The sequence below is a fragment of the Apostichopus japonicus genome, chromosome 5 (assembly GCF_037975245.1).
Source record: "Apostichopus japonicus isolate 1M-3 chromosome 5, ASM3797524v1, whole genome shotgun sequence".
NCBI classification, from domain to species: Eukaryota; Metazoa; Echinodermata; class Holothuroidea; order Aspidochirotida; family Stichopodidae; genus Apostichopus; species Apostichopus japonicus.
The window spans coordinates 7,555,558-7,579,285 of NC_092565.1; the positions used below are offsets into that span (position 1 = coordinate 7,555,558).

Consider the following 23,728-nt stretch of genomic DNA (forward strand, 5'->3'; position numbering starts at 1 on the left):
ACAATTACTGTATATTTGAAAGTGTGTTACATTCTATTGTATGTGTGTATGTATGTATGTATTTTAGATCCTCCTGCAAGCAGGAACTCGCGTAGAAGCCTCCTTGGCTTATCAAAGCCGCAAGCTGACCGAAGTCAATCTCTTACATTCACATTTGGCTTAAAAGCCTAACCACGATCCTTGATTTGTACACTTTTCGCTGTGCAGCTGCTCCATTTTATTTTGCACTGGTAATTATTTTGCGAAAAAAAAATAGACTAAAAGTTTGATCTCCTTTCATGGGTGAAAATGGAATTCACCCAGCAAAACTGAGCCAGTCTGGGCCGTATACGAAGAAAAAGACCAATTTTTTTTTTTTACCACAGACTGATACGCTTTCGCCACTCCCCGTCTTTCATCCAAACAGGCCAAGTCAGAAGGAACGTCACGGTGGTCAGAGGGGGAAACAGCCAGAGTTCGAAATCAATAATGGGCAAGGGCGTAGGAACCGGGGGGCTGGGGGCGCCAGCCCCCCAGTGAAAAATATGGGGGGCGGAAGTATCGTCCCCCCCCCTCGCTCCGCAAGTCAGAAAACCCCTTTTTCATTTCCAAATGAGAAAAAATCTCATATGAAGCACCAAATTGCATCTAAGGCCAGGTGAAAATGCAAAATTCTTTACAAAATGGAGTGGGTGTTGAAGTGTGCTATATTGCACCAAATTGCATCTGAGGCCACCTGGAAATGCAAAAAAATTCCAAAGGGGAGGCCGGCCATCAGTCTTCAGCCCCCCCCCCCCCCACTCAAAAGTACCTTCCTACGCCACTGATAATGGGAGCAGGAAATACGAGTTACAGAATAATGTATTATCATTTTCATAAACAGCTACTAAGGAATCATGAAAACTTTAAATAGAAAGCCCGGTGATATCATGGGACCGGATCTAACCTCCCTCTTGACGCCCCTGTATCCAGACTGCTATATATGTGACCACGACCAGTGCCGGATTTACGGACCAATTGGGGGCAGGGGTTTGGTGGGCCCCTCATACACAGAAATTGAAATACACGGCAACTTGACAAAATTTACACATCAAAGTCACTTAATTCCATGTAGTTGGAACTGACAAGTTTTACATAGGCCTACATATGAAATGGTTATATGAGTGATGAAAGAAGTAGCCTACATCACGCGCGGCAGTTAGTAATATTATGCTCAATCCAATTTTGACAAGAGAAAAATATGAAGAAACTTGAAAAAATCCTAATAATTTGCAACTACATAAATTATCCAGTGTTTGCTTCAAGATTATGTCAGTATTGTGTATGGTGTCCACTGGAACGTTGATTAAGTTACCGGAAATTTCTTACCGCCTTACTTGGAATTGCCTATGTCCTTTTATACGAGCCGTGAAAACATATTTTTCTACACTTGGAATCTCCTATACATATGAAAGTTTTATTGTGAACTTAATAGTTGGTTTTTCCAGTCGTTGCAACGTCACCATGACTCCCGGATGTTAATAAATGTCCAAGCATATTCCTGTACGAAAACATCGATTTTGACACTCAGTTTATTAAAATCTTCTTTCTGTAAACACCACTGTTGTGGTTTTCAACCACAGATCAAAATTTCAGGCCAAAAAGAAAGAATTTTGAAAACATGATCATGTGTTCCCGAATCATGTTATATTAATTTATAAACTGGTCTTATCATAGGATGGTGCACACTTTGAAGTATACACCAGAAGAAGAATATATACGGACAAGGTCATTCAATCACCTGATATCCATCTTTTTACCTCATCCTGCAGTCCTACTTTGTGACGATTATACCCCTATTACATGGCCCCTCCCACCCCCGCCCCCTCCCCTTCTCACAATGACTCATCTTTATTCTAAGAAGAATTTTAGATGAATTTTGTAAGTATAGGTTACATATGCAACAGTATATGATTTACTCAACCAAAACCTGTTGCAGGTAACATATGCTGCCAGATTGAGTAAATAGACTAGCATTCCTAATTTCCTGAATTCTACCGTAGGGCAAAGAGAACTGTATGACGTATATCTTCCTGCCTCTAACGCACTGGCTACCTTTAAAGTGATATGATGTACTACAGCCTATGTCTGGCAGACAGCTATACGCAAATCGGAACGACTGGCAGCAGGAAGAATATGTTCGCACAGTGGCGTAGGAAGGTACTTTTGAGTGGGGGGGGGGTGAAGACTGATGGCCGGCCTGGGGGAGGGGTCTAAGGGGAGGGGGTGTCCCCCTCCCCTTTGGAATTTTTTTTGCATTTCCAGGTGGCCTCAGATGCAATTTGGTGCAATATAGCACACTTCAACCCACCCACTCCATTTTGTATATAATTTTGCATTTTCACCTGGCCTTAGATGCAATTTGGTGCTCCAAATGAGATTTTTTTCTCATTTGGAAATGAAAAAGGGGTTTTCTGACTTGCGAAGCGGGGGGGGGGGGGGGGGGGCGGAATGATACTTCCGCCCCTCCATATTTTTCACTGGGGGCTGGCGCCCCCAGCCCCCCCCCCCCCCGGTTCCTACGCCCTTGTGTTCGCATGCACATTGTATCATTGTACAAGCTATACTCTGCAACGTCACTAAACTATGAATACTTTTGAAACAGAGGGTGTCTTAAGTCCAATCATTTCAAGTGGACGGGGAGGAGGGGGAGGGGGAGGGAGAATGAGTGTTGGACGGGATAAATGATGTGATACACTTTTAGAAGTGTTTAGTGTACGTATCACATTATGCTAATTCAACGATCATCGTTATATTGAAACAAACTTACTCTCGAGGTGTTACATGCATCGCGGAAGATATATGAATAACAGCAATCATATTTCAAGTCTCGTTACTCTTATGTTTATATTATTTCATAAAATGCTGTACATTTTTCTTCTTTATTTTCGCAGAAGCTTATTGTTAGGGACAAGCAAGGATCTATAAATTCACCGTCATGGTATATATTTTACTCAATAAATGTATATGGTCAATAAAGGAACCATATATAAAGGGCAAATGGTGTTGGAATGGAGATGACACATTTTGAGACAGTGCACCCTCCTCCTCGCACCCCCTCGCACCCCCCCCCCCCCTCCGCTCAATGAGCTCCAGAAATTACTACCGGAAATAACTTGTTGTTTATTAATTTGAATACTTTACACAACCTATAGGCCGACTCTATTTACTAAAAGCGTAGGATATCTTCATAGTTAGAAAATATCACTGATTCACAGCATTTAAGCAAAAATTTGTAGTTTTAATTTTAATTATGTGAGCGCAAGTACTACTTTTTTTTTCTTTGTGTACGCCATTCGCCGCGATCTGACATCAAGTCACGGAAAACACCTGACATCCGACCTACAGAATAAAAACCAGAGAGTGCATACAGGGATAACAATATAAATATGTAAATGGCTCTGCGTATAAGATCTGACGTCAGATATTCAATGCAACAAAGTCAATGATATACGCTTGGCGTTCATTGAAGTATAGATATTAATTCAATTCATGGAAGACATTTTTCATATCGCTTTAAGGGCTAATATCCAGCGCCCACATCGTTGTACTCTGACAGATAGTAACGCAAGTAACTTATTAGCCAACAGTGTAACTTAATTGATAAACAGAGAGAGTCCGTGTTTGACAGAAATTTTCTTCGTCTAACACACATTGTATTATCGTAATAACACAAAGGCTACTGGGTAATTACCTCATCAGTAACTCAAGAAACTGAAGGCGCTTTGAATGACAAAAGAAAAAGATTTGCATTTTTCTGAAAAATTTCAAAGCTGAAACCTTAGAAAGGGAATTAGTTCTCTCGGGGAGTGGTAAGCCCACCTTATCTTCATTGAAGATTGGATACCCGCGGAGGATAGTATCCGCTTTCCAGATGAAAAAAAGTGTCAACGAGATTTCTTATTCAAACTAAAGCTGTCATTTTTGGTCTTCATATTTTCTTTGGATACATCGAAGGTTTATTTGTCCTTGTTTGTTTGGCGATATGGTAAGTAACATTTCTGATATTGAATTTCATAGTATTTATTTTATTTCATTATTATGAAACCAAAGGAGAATAATACCAAACATGATATGAAGTAGATGAAGAAGGGCTGATGCAAGACAAAAAATCAATAAAAGAAGTTAACTCGATCTCAACGATAGGATAAAATTTATGTAATAAATATTTATAAATTAAGATATATGTTATAATATAAAATTAAAACATATGAGTAATATCAATTCATGTATTAACATTATGTGTAATAATGAATTATATATTGTAATATGTGTAACAACAGCATAATGTTCTATAATAAATGTAATAGTTTTTTGTTATATGTAATAGTCTATATAATAATAATTAAGTTTGAGGCAAGCGAGGCCTGTGATAGGCTCGGTTACCTATAACGTGTATCCGGACGTATAAAAGGAAAACGTTTCTTGAAAATCATATCGCCAAGTGTTTCTTTACTCTAGCCTTATTAACTAATTTGTTTATCCATACTGCGATTCATCATGAATTGTAGTTTGAGTATCCACAACCTCACCTCGCCCTCCCTTTGGGTCGTCTCTTTCTCCAACCACCCCCATACCCCTCATCCCTCATTTTTGGTTGGAGTATTGTCATTGCGACAATTTAGACAAAAATAGTATTATTGTAGCAAAATTCATGGGAGGAAGTGTATTGGGATCTGGTATAATAGACATTAAAATAGCTGGTAGTCTTTTCATTGTGACTCTCATGTCATAACAGTATATTGTATATACCTATAGGCACACAGCAATAACATATCGCATTTGCCAACAAAATGTCATGCAGAAATTTGCGTATATCACGTTGGGATAAAACTAATACTTGTCATAGGCCTAAGTCGTATTTCATTATTTACTGATTAAATCGTTGCTGGTAGACCGGTTAGTAATTATTCGAAATTAAAAGGTTCGGCATGAAAAACTGTATTTGGTTGTTTCTTGGAATCTGTATAATGAGTGCACTGGATTTAAAATTACATTATTGTTGTTATAAACAAAAACAGTCTTTTTTTTAATATGTGATTTCTACTCCTAGTTTGCAGCAAACTTTACCAAGCATAGCCTACCTGTTATTCTTCATAGATATATTTTAAATGTATCGTACCAATAGGTTGGAGTTCTATAGTTCCTTTCAATCAAATACTGATAAATTGAACAACGTAAACAGTCAAATGTTCTTCAACATTTTTTTCAAAAGTTGCAGATATATAGACCATTTAGCATCTAAGAACCCCCTCCCACCTTCCCTTCCCCCTCCCCTTCCCTCAATTTACCAAAATTAAATAGAAACCTCCCTGGACGATTTAACATACTAGCCCCCCCCCCCCACCACCACCGCCTAGCAAAAAGGAGGAAACCATTTAGGGATGTGTTGGTTGAACAATAGACGCAAATGATGAAATTCTCCACTACATGACCGAAAATCCTTCGTAATTTATCTCGCACGTATAATTCAGAAATAGGATTGTTTGAAAATTATTTTACTTATTAGATATATACCGTCATGAGAATGTACCATGATGTTTAGCCCTGCAAACTCGCCAGATGAAAAGGGGGGATGGGAAAGGGAAATATATGTATATGTATATATATATATATATATACATTGGCTGTTTTACTTCCAATCACTTACCTAATTCTATTATTGTATCTCACTCGAGATCCAGCCTTTCTCTAAATGCAGCATAGTTGTTTAACAGTTTTTCCGTTATTCCTATATATATATATATATATATATATATATATATATATATATATATATATATTAAAGCTAAATGTATGCTGTTTTGGCTCCAAATATGCTAGATATACAAATATGGTCACCTTTGGTCAAAATTCTTGAACTGTTTTTATTACAACTTTCGAGGAAGTTGTCATCACTTAGACATTACGTCATCTTGTGTGTTCCTTAATAATGTCTGAGAACAATTTGGAGAGTAAAGAACATCAGGAATGTACTTTTCGAAAACTTCTAGCAATTATAGCGTGCTATAATTTGGGGCCTAAACTGACTACCCTTAAGTTAGCAATGTCAACATCATCATGATATATACATGGTAAAGACGCCACTCGTGGGGAACAGCTTCCCGAAGTCGATAAGAAATCTTGTCCTATTTTGGACCAATTTCGATCGATTTCTTTATTAAGTATACCTGTATGGATTTTGTCTTTACTTTTTCAAAGAAATGATGTTAACAACGATATTGTGCTTACAGAAACGCCTATATAGCCTATACATGAATAATACACAAACAAGCCACACAAAAAAGGGAAAAGTAACAGATTTCACCTAAAGGCGTTATTTCGTTTCACTCATTGTACAAAATGTCAAAATTATTCATGAAAACCGTGAAATCTATCAAACGCCGTCATATTTTACCTTTTTTTTTTTCCTTTTTTTTTTGGAAGATTGCTCATCACATGCATATGTGTGGATACATCTTACAGATTTTGCCACTCAACTTGACAAGCAATGGACACGACACAAACCCTGCTGCTAACACTTCCCTTCTCCGTTTACTTACTGTTCTTCAAACTGCCCCTGTCCCACAGACTCCCCCCCCCCCCCACACAGACGCATACATACACACATACATACATGAAAACATATACACAACGTGATTTACGCGCATAAGATATCTGCATACTTTTGTAAAACACGATGCCTATTTCAACATTTGTTTATTTACATCATATATATAGACTAACATATACCAATAGCCAAGGTTATACTGTGTGGATAGGTTAATAACTTGTATACGGGCAAAGAGCGAGGCGTCCGACCATTGCAAGCCGACCTTGGAAATACACTTTGTTTTCGTATTGTTTTAAATAGAAATCTTTTATGGTTTTCTTTCCTGTTCGTTTTCTTCCGTATTTCACTACCATGGTCGCAAGTATTGTTGCATCATACGAATAACTAATTATTTTGGGGTTCGAAATGCCACTTAATTAAATGTGTTAACGGCGAGCCTTACAAACCGCCGTGTGTTGATTATTAATAGTCCCACGACTCTTAATTAGTAGTGAAGGTTGGCGTTGTATCATCGTGAGAGAATGAAAGAGAGCCTACAGGAGGGGGGAAATTAAATCTCGCATAAACAAGCATGTTGGTTTGATCAGTGAGTTCTGTTTGTAACTCACTGATTTGATGTGGCATCTGCGTAAATACGGGGGAAAATATACGTCATTAAAAAATAAACGGAAGGAAAGTCAAAAGACGCAATTGTTACATACATCATCAAAGTTCCTTAAATCAGACAAACTTATAGATTAAGTATGTACGTCAATGAATGAAGCCTTTTACGAAGAAACCTAATTATTATACTCAAAACGAAAAGAGAAGAAAACCTACAAACATTTAGTTCACCTGCAAAGATGACAAAGCTTGATAAAGTATTGAGAATACTGTATGTAATCATTTGCAGGACTAATTGCTAAAGAATGAGAATCACTGCAACCCCCCCCCCCCCAACACACACACCCATCCACCCTTCAACAGCTTAATGCAGCCATGAACACGACATGAAGAAAGTTAATGGGATGGATGGAAAAAAATCCCACCGTCAATTTGGATTAAATGCCGAAAATTGATATTATATAATATTTCGCAGTGCTGTTACATAATCGTATAAGTAAGCTCAACAAAGAGTCAACAGTTTCATAATTAACCGCCAGTTTATTCTCTCTCAACTCCTACATCATCGAATGAATAAGAAGTGAATAATGCTTCTGAAATAAAATTTAAGAGTGCATTGATCCAAGACCTTGTAGATTCCTATCTATGACATTGTACTCGATATGATACTCTCGGACATGTCCATGACAATGTACTCGCTCCAGCAACATTGTACCCGTTTCTGTACTTGTGATATCGTACTCGTGCTGAAAGTTAGGATCTGATTTGATAAAACTATGAAATGATTGCTTATCTCTCAGATGAAGGGCCCTATTGAAGAGAACTGTTTGGTCTCTGCAGAGGAGTGCCAGGAGTCATTTAACGCTAAGAAGTGCATTGAGAGGGTTCGTGGCTCCAGACAATTGGTTTTGCTCGTTGTCTTCTTCGCCCTTTTGTTGGATAATATGCTCATGACCGTCATTGGTAAGACAAAACAAAGACTTCTGGAGTTGCTCTTGATTACTAGGTTTGGGCCTTTTGTCTATAAATCCAGTAACAAGTATATGCAGTGTATTGGCTGGTATATTTAGTATATATTACTAGTATGTTATACTAGTATGTTTTCATTCAAATAATGACGAGAAAAGGAAGCTTTTTGAACATTTCCATTTGACTCTTTACATTTGATTTTTAGGCCTTACTACTGATCAATTAATCTATTTCTTTATAGCTAGTTACTCGACTGTACTTTGTATACAAGATATAGCTTAAAGCCCTCCTCCCAAATCATGAAATATGGCAAAAAAAGTCAATGTTAGTTAAGTTCGAAAGTTAATCAATCGCTCAACCAGTAAGAGAACTTCTTGGGAAGTACTCTGCCTCGTTAACCTATACCGTACGCAAGATAACAGCTCTTATAAGTATATTTGTTTTTAACATTTAAAATAGTACGGAAGCACCGATTGTTTGGAATTTTGTTTTTACAAACTTTCATGTCATGCTTCTAAGCATTTGTGCTGACAGTATGAGCAGAACGAATGTTGTGTTTCTATCAAACAAAGATGAGGCACTGCTGGTACTACCAATACGGGTGTTTTGAAGCATGGTATTAGTGGAATTTATAATATAGAGGTATTATCAGTAGAAAATTGTCACACTTGACTGACGGAAAGCTATTTGACACATGTATATTAACCGAGGTGGAACCTTGAAACAGCTTACAGCGTTGTATTCACAAACGGAATGCTACACAAACGGTGACTTACTGGAACAAGATGTTAAATATTGTCAATGCCATTTCGGGTATCGCAGTGTTAGTCATAATATAAAATGGATGCTACAGTAATGTTCACCAATCTCTTTGCGTATAATGAAAAGACCGACCGCCTTTAAAATAAGGGCAGTTTGGATATACTGGAAAACACTCATTTTCAATATTCTGTGTTTTGCGCTGATAACTACATTCCATGTAGAGCTCTAATCCCATATCTTAGTAAAAAATGAGAGTTGACCTTTAAAAACTCAGGGACAGAAAATCCTCATTTAAAGTCGGTTAATTTCTAAGCTTGTAACAAAACGACTATCGGCGAATATTTTCTGGTTGGTGTTTCCGTGATTATATAATCTTAGCCCTCTAGTCTAAAGTTATTATCTTCCTTTTCGAGACATGGTAAACGAAGCAATACTGGTTGCAGGAGTATTTCCGGTTTCTTTCTTCTTCTTTTTAAGACGAGCTTTAATTACTGCAACAAGAAAGAAATTGATACTTTTTCTGCAAAAGTTCGCTTTAGGAAATTCCAACAAAATCTTGCAGGTATACAAAATTATAAATCTCTGCTTGGGCTTTAGTATGCATAATGCATTGGCCTGTACATTAGGGTAGAACTGGTAAACGCCCCTAGGATACATTACTGAATATAAAGGAGCATAGATCGATAATTGTGTAGGCAATGCGCGAAATCCAATCTCTAGGCCAGAGGGACTTGAGAACAGTAATAGCACGAACAGCTAGTTCGATACGGCGATCTTCGTAACAAGAGTAAACACATCTGTTATAGATCCTGCTCCACAAGAAAACGAAAGAGACGAAACCATTCAAACGCGTACTAAGATGTGATATTTACCCTAACATACAAACTGTATGAAACGTTTATGCGCCTAAGGATATGTATTGCTATGCTACCATACACACGTATTCAAAAACAATGTGTTGACAATGCACTGTTAGTGTTATTCTGTATCACATTTTTGTATTGCAATATGTCTTGCAATGAATCGTGCTGATACATTTGAGTGTCAATGCAGATGTATAATTAGAAAATGAGAGGTGAACGGAATTTCATATTTTGTTACTTTCTTACTTGTTTTATCTTTAACCACTGAATTTCCCCAATACCTCAGAAAAGGGGATAAAGATGTTCCTTGCTCTGAACGTCTTCAATGGAAATTGTTTATTCTCTTCATCTTCAGTCCCTATCATACCAGATTTCATCTTCAGCCAGGAGCACCCAGACCTTTACTTGAAAGAGAAAAATCGCATACAGGGTAGTAAGTTAATGACGGCTTTACCAACGTCACTTCCGGAGTCGGTAACGACTTCCGTTTCTTCCCTGAGTAGTGGCCCACCCAGTGGATCCCTCGATTTTCCGCTTGACTATTCGAACAAAACAGTGCTCTTGCAACATTTAATTGCCATTTACGAAGAGCAATTGGAGGGAGGTTCTTTCAATGACATGAGACCGATGACGACTGGTGCGCCCTCGAAAGATATGAAGAATACAGAAGATTCCATCCGGAGGCTGGGGATTGCGCAAGACTTGAAAATTCAGTTAGGTCACGTGATTAGACAGGAGAACGTGAAGGTTGGCATCCTCTTCGGTAGCAAGGCTTTCGTGCAACTTTTGACGAATCCTTTTGTGGGTATGGCAACTAACAGGTCAGTTTATATTTTGTGGTAATGACTAAAGCATATCAATTTAAGTCTCATTGACCAAATTTGCGTCACTTTCCGGTAAATCCAGATGAACATATAAATAACTCTGTGGTGAAGATGTTAGAATGTCCACCCACAAGAAATATCGGTTTTAAAGTCCACTATTATCCAAATTCTCTTACCAATTAAAAACTGCTGCTTTGCAGTGTTGTTGAACACAAAAAAAAATCGGTGGCACTGCGGTGGTGAAGATGGGGTAGGCTATACCTGCACCTCCCACTCAATACTTGAAAAAAAGGGTAGTCATATGGTACACCCTCTTAGTTTCGTTGTTAAATGGCGGTCCCGGGAGCAGGAGTGCACTCATTTAAATGAGATGGTCTGTTGTCCGCACGTGTTCATACGCAAACATTGAGAGATCGCAGCCTTGGAAGTTCTATAAATTCTATGCGTGCATATCTCTCGCATTTTATCTATTTTCGGTTGCTTTTTCAATCCATGTTTTATCCTTTCAAATTACTAGTGGAAATCAACCTGCTTTTTTGATTCCCAAAAGGAAAGTTATAGAGTTAATCTTACCGACTCTTACCATCAATTAATCATGCTTCAAAAGTATCGTAATTAAATAAACTTAGCTCATGTAATTTAGTTAAAATCACAGTGATTACGTTTTCAGTGAGTGATTTCCAAAGCAAGGAGAAGATATCTGAATCTATATACCACATTGAGTAAGCGTGGTTTATTAATTACACTGTCATTGGTCAGCACTATCATCCTTTCGTTATGGACCGGTCGAACACATTGCATTACATTCCTGTGAGCTTTCTTGAAGAAAAACAAGAATAGTAAATCAAGTTCTTACATTTTTCCTTTCCCTCTTTCAGGTTAGGTTATAGCTTACCAATGTTCACTGGCTTTATAATCATATTTGTTTCGACTTTAGGTAAGTCTCTGTGCTTAAGGTACAGTCTTTCTTCAATCAAAAATGAAATGTTCAGGTTTACACACACACATATATATATATATATATATATATATATATATATATATATATATATATATATATATATATATATATATATATATATATATATATATATATATAATTTTGTGTGGTGATGACGATGACGATTTCGATTAGAATGAACGATCACGTTGACATAAAAGCTTATATTTGAATTTTTCCTTAGTTTTTGCGATCGGTGAGAGCTATCCTGTCCTTCTTATAGCTAGGATGTTGCAAGGCGTTGGATCTTCATGCTCTTCCGTTGCAGGTGAGAAAGTCCCGGCCTTTGCTGTCTTTCTGTCTATCAGTATTTCGTTTACCTTTGCTTTCTTTTTAGTAGCAATTTTTTTGCCCATGCGGTCAAAGGTTTGTTAAGGGACGTTACCACGTGCAGTTTTATAGGGGAGGTTCTACCATATAGATGTACATATAAATGTTTTTAAACTCTGTAAGAATGAAAATAAGAACTTATCCTCGTTAACATTCACATAAACAATTTAAGTGACAATTTTCTAATAGTGTGCATGGGCATATATGCAAGACCATGTCCGCCTATAGAACCTATGATATGCATATGTCCAACGTCGAGATGAAGTTCAATAAGTTTTCTTCCTTGTTTACCTCATTAGGGATGGGAATGCTAGCTGACCGTTACCATGACGACAACGAGAGAGGTGCAGCTGTTGGATTTGCTCTGTCCGGACTCGCATTTGGTGTCTTTAGTAAGGATTCACTCTCGGTTTGGTGGTCACCATTATCGCGCACGTGATCCGATCCTATATGCAGACCTCGTGATCATGACCACGAGTGGGTTCACAAGGGATTTTTGGTCCGTGATCCGATAACGCCCTCGTTATCAAACCGTGACCTGATGACGAGCGCGTAATCCCATATGAACACATGCAGTGCATGTTTGGTTCACATAACTTAATATGTAGAATGGAAAGAAACTTACCAACCCCACACCCTAACCTCACTCTTCTCTCATTAGTGAAAAGCAGTATTACAATTTTTCCCAATAACTCATTTTAAGTGTACGTATTACAGTTAAGGCATAGGCGTCAATTTTATGTGAAGAAAATCAAAATGTAAATGTAAATCTTCCTTTCAGGATGATTTAAATATTTTACCCAATTGTAAGTTTATCGATAAATTTTTTTCGTACTCAGTGACGTCACCGTTAAGAAGAAGAATTAAACATAATTGATTGACTAGCTTCATTATTGGACAGAATCACATACAAAGGATGAGGAAAGACTCAGTTACATGCATTGTATTGTAATGTACCATGCATTTGTACTTTCTATTGGTTTTCTACAATAATGCAAGACGGGAGCAAACCAGCTCATCAAACTCGGACATTGCCATGGGAAATGTTTTTGTTTACGACTTGGACAAATCTACAGTATATATATTGTGAAACAAAATCCATAAGAAATGGACCCCAAACATCCCCTCCCACCCATACCTCACAGTAATATAATTTATGTTCCCCTGTATGCATTCAATTGATGCTTCATTCCTATTTTTACATTATATTCTTTTTTTCAGTCGGACCTCCGTTTGGTGGCGTCATGTACGAATTTCTCGGTAAATCTGCTCCTTTCTATATCCTCGCCATGTTGGCCTTCTTGGAAGGAAGTAAGTCTTACTTTTAGTTAAGTTCAAAGCCATACTCTATCACTAGTTCATTTATTTTGTTATAAATTACAACCGGAATTAACATCTACCGCAGCTCACGATAAATCCGCATTTTCTTCCTAATGCTCGTAAAGCTTTATTTATAATGTTCGATATTAAACACGCATTCATGTCAATTCGAAACGTCATTATGCGTTTACGCAAATGTATTACGCAAGATTGTGAACCAACTTTCTTTGGTCACATTTGGTCAGGGGTGTCTTAATGTACACCTGATTTTAATTCCTGCAGTTCTGTATTGGTTTTATGTTCATATTATGATACGTTCTTTATTAAATTTCGGTGTTGTTTACTACAGTCAAAGTTACCTATATTTCGTTTATAATGTTATAATTCAAATGTTGTTTTTTTTTTGGGGGGGGGGGTGGGGTATACGAGGACATCTCTCAGTGTAGAAGTTAAAGTTATTTTCATGTTTAATACAGTTAAAGTTGCTTCTTTCGTTTCACTACTGTTGTAATTCAATCGGCATATACATATAACGTGAGGATATACATTCTTCTTTCAGTGCTGCAGTTACTAATTCTAAACCCGTCAATCAAGAAAGAGACAGACATTGTGGGGACGTCGTTGACACAGCTGTTAAAAGACCCGTATGTCCTCATTGCTGCTGGTATGTATAAAAATCATTGTGACGACGTTATTCCCTGATTTGTCAAAGCAGACCTTGCGCGGTTCTGAAAACCTCTGGTATACTTTTCATTAGTCCTCGTAGAAAAGAACTTTATCAATGGACCAAGTCATTATATTTCCTTGGCAAAGATGTTTGCTGATGGCAAAAGGTAAGTGGGTGTCGTAAGATGACTGTCACTGACCAACTGAACGGGTACCTATAAAACAACAACTCATACATTGAGATATTGTCATCAAGTGTACACATTCTCTCTTACTTTTTCGTGACAGGCGCCCTCACTTTTGGTAACGTCGGTATTGCGATGTTGGAGCCATCTTTGCCGCTTTGGATGATTTTTAAAATGTCTCCCTCAAAGTGGGAACTTGGTATGTAAGACTAGCTTCATATATTATTTCATATTATACTTTATAAAATTATACCAATTTTAGCTACATGGTTGGTTGATGCACGGAAGTGTAATTTAGCCCTTTCAATTGCCAGTAAGGTGCGGTTGTATGTTAATGTAAACGAAATTTGAACTCATTGTCATCTTCCCACATAACCGCTCCCTTCCCGTCCCGTCCCTTCTCAGCCCTTTCTTTCCCTTCCCTCAACTCATATATATCTATATATATATATATATATATATATATATATATATATATATATATATATATATATATATATATATATATATACATATATATATATATATATATATATATATATATATATATATATATATATATATATATATATATATTGATATGTAACTTAAAAATATTCCTCCATGTTTATACATCAGGTGCGGCTTTCTTACCAGCAAGCTTTTCCTATTTAGTCAGTGCAAATATCTTTGGGGCACTTGGAAATAAGATAGGCAGGTAAGATCATCTGGACGTTTTGAATTCAGTTTTGATAGGAGAGATAAATAAGTGTTATGATTAATTAAAGGTAAACAGTATTTGCAATAAAGCCCATGTTCATGGTGCATGGGATTCGAATTTGACTGTTTCCGAAATAACCCCAATTAATCATTTTTATAATATCACTGTTTGCTGTCACCGAGAGATGTTTAATTTTGCTAGTATGTTCAGTGCCCCCTCCCCCACCACCACCACAACAACACAACTTTGAAGTCCTGCGCAGGCATGCCAACATAACGTCATCACAACGTCATATTGTTTTCCTCGAATATACAGATGGCTGTGCTCCTTGTTGGGACTAGTTGTTATCGGCGTAGGAATGTTAGCGGTAAGTAGACACAGATTATTCTATACAAGTTTTAACTCTTCTCAGATCGTGGGGATGGAAGTTTTTCGATCAAAGGGATACGATTTAGGCTTACGAAATTGTTCCCACATTTTAACTAAAAATGTGCCATTGGATCGAACAGTGTGCAACTATTATTAATTTTACAAATTAAGTTATTACTTGTAAAATTGACAGCCGGAGACACTGTCATAAATATAGATATCCGATTTTATAATGTTAACTTTAAACTTGATTTTCGTAGATCCCGTTCTCGACGGTGTTTCCGCACCTCATAGCTCCCAATATGGCCATTGGGTTTGGAATAGGTAAATATTTAAGTACTAAGCTTTAGACAGTTACGACTTGCATTGACCTTTATAATCCGTTCACCTCTCTGTAACCAGAATGCCACTGTAAATAACAGGTGACGGCAAACTTAATCATTCCTAAAATAGACTGGAAAGCTGAAAGTTGGTCCATGCTCTACTTGTGGTGGTGTTCTATAAACACCACCAATCTTTGCAACAGTACCTTCCCTATCCCCCCCCCCCCCTTCTAACCCAAATTCCAATGCGTTATATATATATATATATATATATATATATATATATATATATATATATATATATATATATATATATATATATATATATATATATATGTTACCGGTAAGCTATCTGATAGAAAATGGACACAATAATTATATGAGCACCATTAACCGTAAAGACGCAATCAAAACTTCTGTTAATTCGAGGTCACAAACTTTACTTAAAGTTTTCATTATTGATGACCTTTGACCTCACAGGTATGGTTGATGGGACGATGATGCCGATCATGGCTCACTTAGTGGACATACGTCACTCGTCCGTCTATGGAGGCATCTACGCCATTGCTGATGTTGGCCTCTGTATTGGATTTTCTATTGGTAAGGTCCACTTGGGTAATATAGCGATAGATCCGTATAATTAGAATACCTTTCCAATATTTATGTTGCTCATAGTTTGACGAGTTTCTTTATAAACATCATGGAATATATACGGTAGCGTACATCATAATCATACGTAAACGTTCACCGGTAACATTATGTGTGTGAATTACCACACAGTGGCTATACAGTCAAATCCCGTACCTATAGTAAGTCGTACTAATTTTCAACAGATTTATTCAGTGTAACTGAATCTCTCCTCTTATTACATAACTTACAGGTCCATCTCTAAGCGGTGCTATAGTGCAAGCGGTTGGCTTTAGTTGGTAAGTAGTATTCATAACGTATGAATATTCCATTGTATCAGCCTATCACTGGCGAGCAACACGAACGTTCTACGCAAGGCCGCCGATAGCCAGGCCGGGCCCAGAGGTAGATCATGTCACGTGATCTGTTTATCCTTTGGTAAAATATATGACATTTACTGTGCATAGATACAATTTTGCTCTCGAAAAGGAATTTTAATTTTTTTAAAAAGATACTCTATCACCATTTCTTTGTATTGAAAGAATGACGTCACATTATTTTTGCACCTACAGGATGTTACGTTTGGTGGCTATTGTTGGTTTTATCTACGCACCGTTCTGTATATTTTTAAGAAACCCACCGGCTAAAGAGGAAAACGTGGTGAGTACTACATGTATGTTAGATCATCAGCTGCCACCTAATGGATATCTTTCCGCAATAAAACAAAGTTGACTGCACTGCACTGCTCCTACTGGGTGACATTGCACCAATCAGACGTAATAGTGGTGTATACATTTATGAATAGGGTGAGGGATGTGGTATTTGATTCGATATGATAGAGCAAAGTTTGGGTCGGCAGTTTGAAGGTCTCAAAATTTACAGAGAAGTCTGAATCGCGGTGTAAGTAAACAGTACAGTATGACAGAATGACAGTACAGAATGAAACAGTAAGAATGACTAATGTTGTTCACAGATATAGTTGTAGTTACGCGACGTCGAGGATTAATATTTGGTTTCAACCAGGTTCACAAAATGCTAGATTGAATCCGTTGTCTTAAAATCAACAGCGAAGTGGTTTACTTATAAAGAGTGGGAGGGACAGAGGCAGAAAGTCTAAGGCATATGATTGGTTGGTGCTCGTTTTTGTTTATCTCTTGATCACTTCCGACACCATGTGTATCTTGATCTTTATTGTATCTCCGGTGTACGATCGAGTGGCGCTCTTTACAAACCACTATATGAATAGTTTTGTTAATCTCAGAGCAACACTCTGAGTGATCCCTGTAGTAAGAAAAGTAGGGACGCAGTAAAATACGCCCCTCCCCCTCAGGCCCTTCTTTTTTCTACCACAATAATATACATGGCTCTGTTTTGCATCTCACAGAGCCTCACTGGTTTCAATGTCTGTATGTATGTATGAATGTGTAATATGATAAGACGATATCAATTATGTAAAATCCTAAATAGATACCTTTCAACATATTCACAGTTCTATTTTCATACTCATTTATTAGGGAATTCTGATGGCGGAGAAAGGTTCAAATGCCTACAGTATGAAGAAATCAATCGACTACCAAACGATGGAATACGACTCAGATTATTCGGATTACTAAAGCTGAAACAGCACTAGCCCTTTCAGACGAACAATAACATCTTGCACGCTAAGAAACTTTCATTTCAGAACGAAAGCTTGTAGTATACACTTTACAGGCATTACACTAGTATAGTAACTATAGATTAGTCTTGACAATTCAGGCGTTTTGTAAATGTGCAGCAACCCCGTCCTCATATTTTGAGTTATCTCTTTTTAATTCATATTTTTATCTTCTGCACATATTGACACTAAAGATATCTTTCAATGTTTAAAGTTGTCTTTTAATTTAGAATAAAAATAAAGTGGCTTGTCATGTCATGGAAAGGTATTTATAGGCGCCAAACCCTCATCGTGTGGTGGAAGAGAAGGGATTTTCGAGCGGACTCGGGGAGCTTCGCGTGAATGCTCATGCACAAAACTACACGTCTACATGGGCTGACAAACAGTGACATGTTTACTCATTTTGTTAGACATAGATAATTGTTCGACTTATATTATTACATAAATGATCAATTTGAAGATGTTCATATCTTCATAATGTTTACATAAACAGATATGAAAGGTGGATGTCGATTTAAGTGATGAAAACAGTTATATTGAGTAATATTTTTTTATAGATCTTTAGGCGAGCCTGCAGGGTAACATGAGTTACTTCATTACTTTGGTTCTAAATGAATATGTAATTAAGTAATTCAGCTTTAATTAAGCCTTCTCTTGTGTTTCGATGTACAAAGCTGCTAATAGATCTGCAAAATACATTTAATTTCAACGTCATACAACGATTTCGTTAAATCACAAATCGTTTTTATAAAATTTAACAAGGACGTCAAAATTCCTTTATCGCTTGGTCAGCTGATTACTGAATAATTGATGTCCTTATTACAACCACTATTCCCAGACGTGCACAATGTCGTGACACATTGCCAAATGTACTTGGTAACTACAGAGCTGTATGGACTGAAAACTTTGCACTGTGCTTCCTCCTGTACCTAAGATTGACTCAATTACAGCCCACGAGGAGTTGAAGTCTAAATGCATGGTTCAAATCCATTTTTTGGAAGGTTAATAAAAAATAAAGAGAAGGTGTAAATACAAAAAGGTTCAATACACTTCAAAGCTTACGAATCATAACTTGATTGTATCAATCGACAAACAGATGAATATGATGTTGAATGTTGGCGAATGATTTTTATTTTTGAATGTTACAAGAGGGTGATTTGTAAGTTATGAAGTAATGAATGTTAGTAAACAGAAACACACACATACACACACAAATATATATATATATATATATATATATATATATATATATATATATATATATATCCTTCACATATTTAATAATATCATATGTTATGTGTATGTTTGTAGTATAAAGTGCATAGCACAGCCATGATGATTGTAAGTTACAGCACGCTATCTCCCAAATAAAAACAAAGTCGTCTTTGCAAATATGTTGTACGTTCGTTTTATTTTTTGGTTTATTTCATGAAACTTAAATATCAACTCTTAACACTTCTGTGGAGGTGCAGATCAGAAAAGGACCGAACGCGGCTGCTGTGTTGGGGGAAGGTGAGTGGGGGAGGGGTGGGGAGCTTTATGAGCAATTACACCTATCACTAACTAATTTGGCTCACATTCCTTTTCATCGTCAAATGTGTAAGTCTCATAACACAAAGAAAACGTTAAACATAAACCTTTTTCTTTACGATAGAATTTCTCGTATCGACGCTCACCGACGAAGTCACTCTATAACGGCTCCAATCGACATCCTCATTTAAATAACAAAGGTTTATCTGGTTTACTGCAGGAATTTTAAGGAGTATATTTGTGTCAACAGCAGTTCTTTATAGATCAGGTATTTCTGGCATCTTCAATGTTCATTGAGGACTTATCTTCAGTTTGATATCACTGTAAGGCCTACAACACGTTGAACGCAGTGAAACCAACGAGTAATTGAAGTGTCCAGTGCTCCAATATAAATAGTCAAGTAATAACATATAACTTTATTCAGGACATGTGACTATAGTTTGATGTGGAGGCAAGCCACGAAGTTTAAATTCAATTTTTCTGACAAAACAGATTCTCTGTACATTCCCTGACGAAAAGTCCAGTAAATTATACTGTTTTTTTTCAATCAAAAGGGCCTTTTTTCCCTTTCGCCCCCCCCCCCATATATTCAACAACAACTTTTAAACCACATTGTTAATACATTTTTTCAACAAATGGGCACTGCTCAATTAAAAGAAGGTACTTTTTAATAACAAAATCTGTACTGTTTTGTTGGAAACAATAAAATGAAGACGAAATATTTTTACTCACCAGTTCATCTAGCACAGCAATGATAAAACTCCGGTCCGCTCCGTCGATACGTTGCGAATAAAGGTAATAGAAAATACAGGATCCATCCATAGTACGATTAAAAGTATCTTGAGATCCTTCACAAAATAAGAAAAGTTTAGATCGTCCGAAATAAAGTGTGGGCGGTTCCAATACGAAGTCTTCCAAAAATATAAACCGATAGCGGTCGGTTTTAAAGCTTATGTGAAAGTAGTTCAAGCTTGTTTCTGGTCAAAGTTCAATTAGAATCATAGGGTTCAAACTTGGTATCCCACATCCAGAAAACCCTGCCTGAGATGTGGTATAGTCCAATCGGTGCCTTCCAATCATAGGGTCCCCGGTTCGAGTCACTCCAAGATTATTGTATTTCGTCCAGTTACAGAGTTGTTGACAATTCATAATCATTGACGAAAAATATGATTGTATGAGACTGACTTCGGTCAGATTGCGGCTTTGATAAGCCAATGATGGCTTCTTCGCGAGTTCCTGGTCACTTCGCGAGTTCGATGGTCACTGATGTTTGAAAATAAACTTTGAAACAGACCAGTGGCGGAGCGTCCATAGAGTCGGGGGCGGATGCCCCCCCCCCCTCCCCCCGACGGACTCAAATGGACTGCTGGTGCCCTTTTCAGCTATTTACCACTTTTTACTTATTCGCGATTATTGACTTTTTTATTGCGCTCTAATCTACCTATTGACATTTGTCACATGATTTTGTCGGCGATGACACCTATTTATTCTTCGTTTATCTGCAAATTAGCAAGGCCCGGAAAGGGTCATCATTCCGGCGATCTAGAGAGTATCTTTACTCAAAAATTTTATGTACGCTCCGCGCCAACCTGTGGTGGCGCTCCGCTTAGATAAAGTCGAAAGCGCCCATACAGACCATTCTCGCCCCCTCTGACCAATACCCCTAGCTCCGCCACTGGCTCCCAACCATTCTTCCCCGTCAATTCGTCTAGTATCCCCCCCCCCCCTCCCTCCGCAACCAAACCTCGTTTGTTAAAGGAATATCTAATGATCATAGACACTTATTCTAATGTTAAATCAGCAAAGAGCAAGCCATAATGATTTTATCACTAAGATTTTTTTTTCATTTCTTAGTTACACCATCATTTAACTTCCCACTCAATCCTACACTCCCTGATACCCTTCCATCCCAATGTAGGAAACTTCATCGTTACACGCAGCACGCAACGATCTTTGTTCTACTTAATTGAACCTTACTGAGTCTCTCAACTTAAAAGCATATTTTTTTCCAAATAGATTAGTGAAAGTTACACAGTTTTAAGTAATAAATTAGAAGGCTCATCTCTTTGTTGAAGCATTGAATTATCGGCCTAGTCTTCCGATAAGCGTAACTCGGGGTTGAAAGAAATCAGTAAGAGCTAGCAGGCAGTAATGATATTAACTTACATATATATATTTTCAAATCTCATTTAGGACGAATTATTAGGTCCCCCTGGTAACATAATTCACCCCCCCCCCCTATTCTCCCCTACCTTTCTAAAACACTCACCGCTTCTCTTACAGCTAATATATGAGATATCCTCGTAAAACGTGATGATCTAGGTCCCTCATTTATCTAATGCATGGGAGGAACTCGAACTGACTTCTTCCTTATCCGCATATTCCAAGCTTTCTCCAAGAAAAGAGTTACAGTACCTATTACCCAGATGCTATGTAAATAATCAAAACTAGCCTCCCTCCTCATAAAACGTGATGATCTATGTCCCTCATTAATCTAAAGCATGGATGAACTCTCAACTTAAAGCATATTCCAAAGTTTTTCCACAAAAGAGCCACAGAACCTACTACACACAAATTATGTAAATGTCACTGGACGGCATCCGTAGTGACATCGTTTTTTTTGGTCCACATTTGAGTTTCCATCATATCTTTAATCTGCTTTTCATACATATCTTTTATTGTGATTGTTAAAATGACCACATCTAAGGACTTTTGAGTCGTTTTTCTGTATCTAGTGGAATTGTCTCGCTGAGATATAAAAGGATGAATTTTCCGTACGTTTTCACGGTAGGCTCCTCTGTTCAAGGTCAATGCACGACAATAACATTAGGTCCACTAAGTGCGGATATTGGTCTCCATTTGCTACTATTACAGTAAACCCAACCGAGCAACGTATCTACGGTGTCTCTTAAAAGACATCACTATTAACAAAGTCGAAAAGAATTTTTAGTCTCTTTGGTGTCATTTGAAAAGTATTTCAGATTACATTACGTACAGATTTGCCCTATCTCCTTTTCTATGAGAAAGTTACATATGGGAAACATAAAAATGACCGTGATAAAATCAATTTCAAGATTACTAGCGATCAAATCGCTCAATTTGTTTCAAAAATGGTTGAAAAGTGACATGAATTGCTCCTCATTCATTCATTTTGTTTGAGCATGTTGAACGCTTGCGATAACATGTCATTACGAATCATTGCAGACGCTCACCCAAACCGTTAAAATATACCGCCACTCCCGGGCCCTTACCCCTTCTCTTCCTACACTGCGCTCCCAACAGTGGCGGAGCGTCCATACAGTCAGGGGGCGGAGGCCTCTTCCCCCTCCCCCCCCCCCCGAAGGACTCAAATGGACTGCTGGCACCCTTTCCAGCTATTTACCACTTTTTAGCGATTATTGACTTTCTTTATTGCGCTCTCATCTACCTATTGACATTTTTCACATTTTGTTGGCTAATGACACCTATTTATTCTTCGTTTATCTGCAAATTAGCAAGGCCCGGTGAGGGTCATTTCCGTCGATCTAGGGAGTATCTTTACTCATAAAATGTCTGTACGTTCCGCGCCAACCTGTGGTGACTCTCCGCTTAGATAAAGTCGAAAGCGCCCACACAGACCATTCTCGCACCATCTGACCAAAAATAAAAAATACTCACTGTACCGAAAATCTCCAGATTAAATGTGTCTTAAAAATAATTACCCGACAGAGCTCAAAACTGAACAAATTAGCTTCTTATAGCAGAATCATCATGGTATTTTTTCCCCCTTTTCCTTTCCATGAAAGATTGAAAAGTTACTAATTATTTTGACAAAGTCACATCTCCATTCCAGCACATCCAACCTGAATGTAAGTTATTGAAATAATAAGATTTATTTTCAGTTTTTTTAAATTGAAAGCTCCGTTTTCTACCCCCAGGTGTAGGAGGCATTGCAGGTAAAGGTTATATCAATTCACCTCACTGCCACATTTTCTTTTTACCTTACAACCACCGTCAAATCATTTGATCAGTTTAGGCAGACCCTATCAGTACATCTTGATGCCACAGACAAATCTACTCAGCTGGCTAATATATTCCGGCTTCCTCGGGATGTGATCATCGATATCAAGAAGCACCAAACACCGAGAATGCTATTGCTACAGACGCTGACCTAACATTCACTGATATCTTTCCACAAACATCACAAAATTTGGAAAATGCCCTGATGGAGCAAGGAAGTTCAGAATGTGTGAGTGATTTAGAAGAAATAATCCAGTATTTTGAGCAACAAATTTAGATTTAAAGATTACAAATTTATACTGAAAATCTTTTAAGTTTGTATTTAGGAAAGCATTGTATATATGCCAGCATCCTATTATTGTAAATGCACCTATTGAAGAATGCCCTGTGTGCATTCTCTCTTTTTCTACGCAAAGACCAAAAGAAAAACACA

General features: G+C 37.5%; 1 protein-coding gene across 1 annotated transcript; it reads left to right on the plus strand.

Annotated features, from left to right (window-relative positions):
* Positions 1–3,596: 3,596 nt before the first annotated feature.
* On the plus strand, positions 3,597–19,199 carry LOC139967485 (synaptic vesicular amine transporter-like). Its single transcript, XM_071971358.1, has 16 exons — positions 3,597–4,006; positions 7,975–8,137; positions 10,124–10,589; positions 11,471–11,529; positions 11,777–11,860; positions 12,222–12,314; positions 13,144–13,233; positions 13,802–13,906; positions 14,197–14,292; positions 14,712–14,790; positions 15,109–15,160; positions 15,423–15,486; positions 15,966–16,085; positions 16,366–16,411; positions 16,685–16,772; positions 17,627–19,199. The coding sequence occupies exons 1-16, from the start codon at positions 4,004–4,006 to the stop codon at positions 17,723–17,725; spliced, it is 1,707 nt and encodes a 568-aa protein (XP_071827459.1). The 5' UTR covers positions 3,597–4,003; the 3' UTR covers positions 17,726–19,199.
* Positions 19,200–23,728: the final 4,529 nt, after the last annotated feature.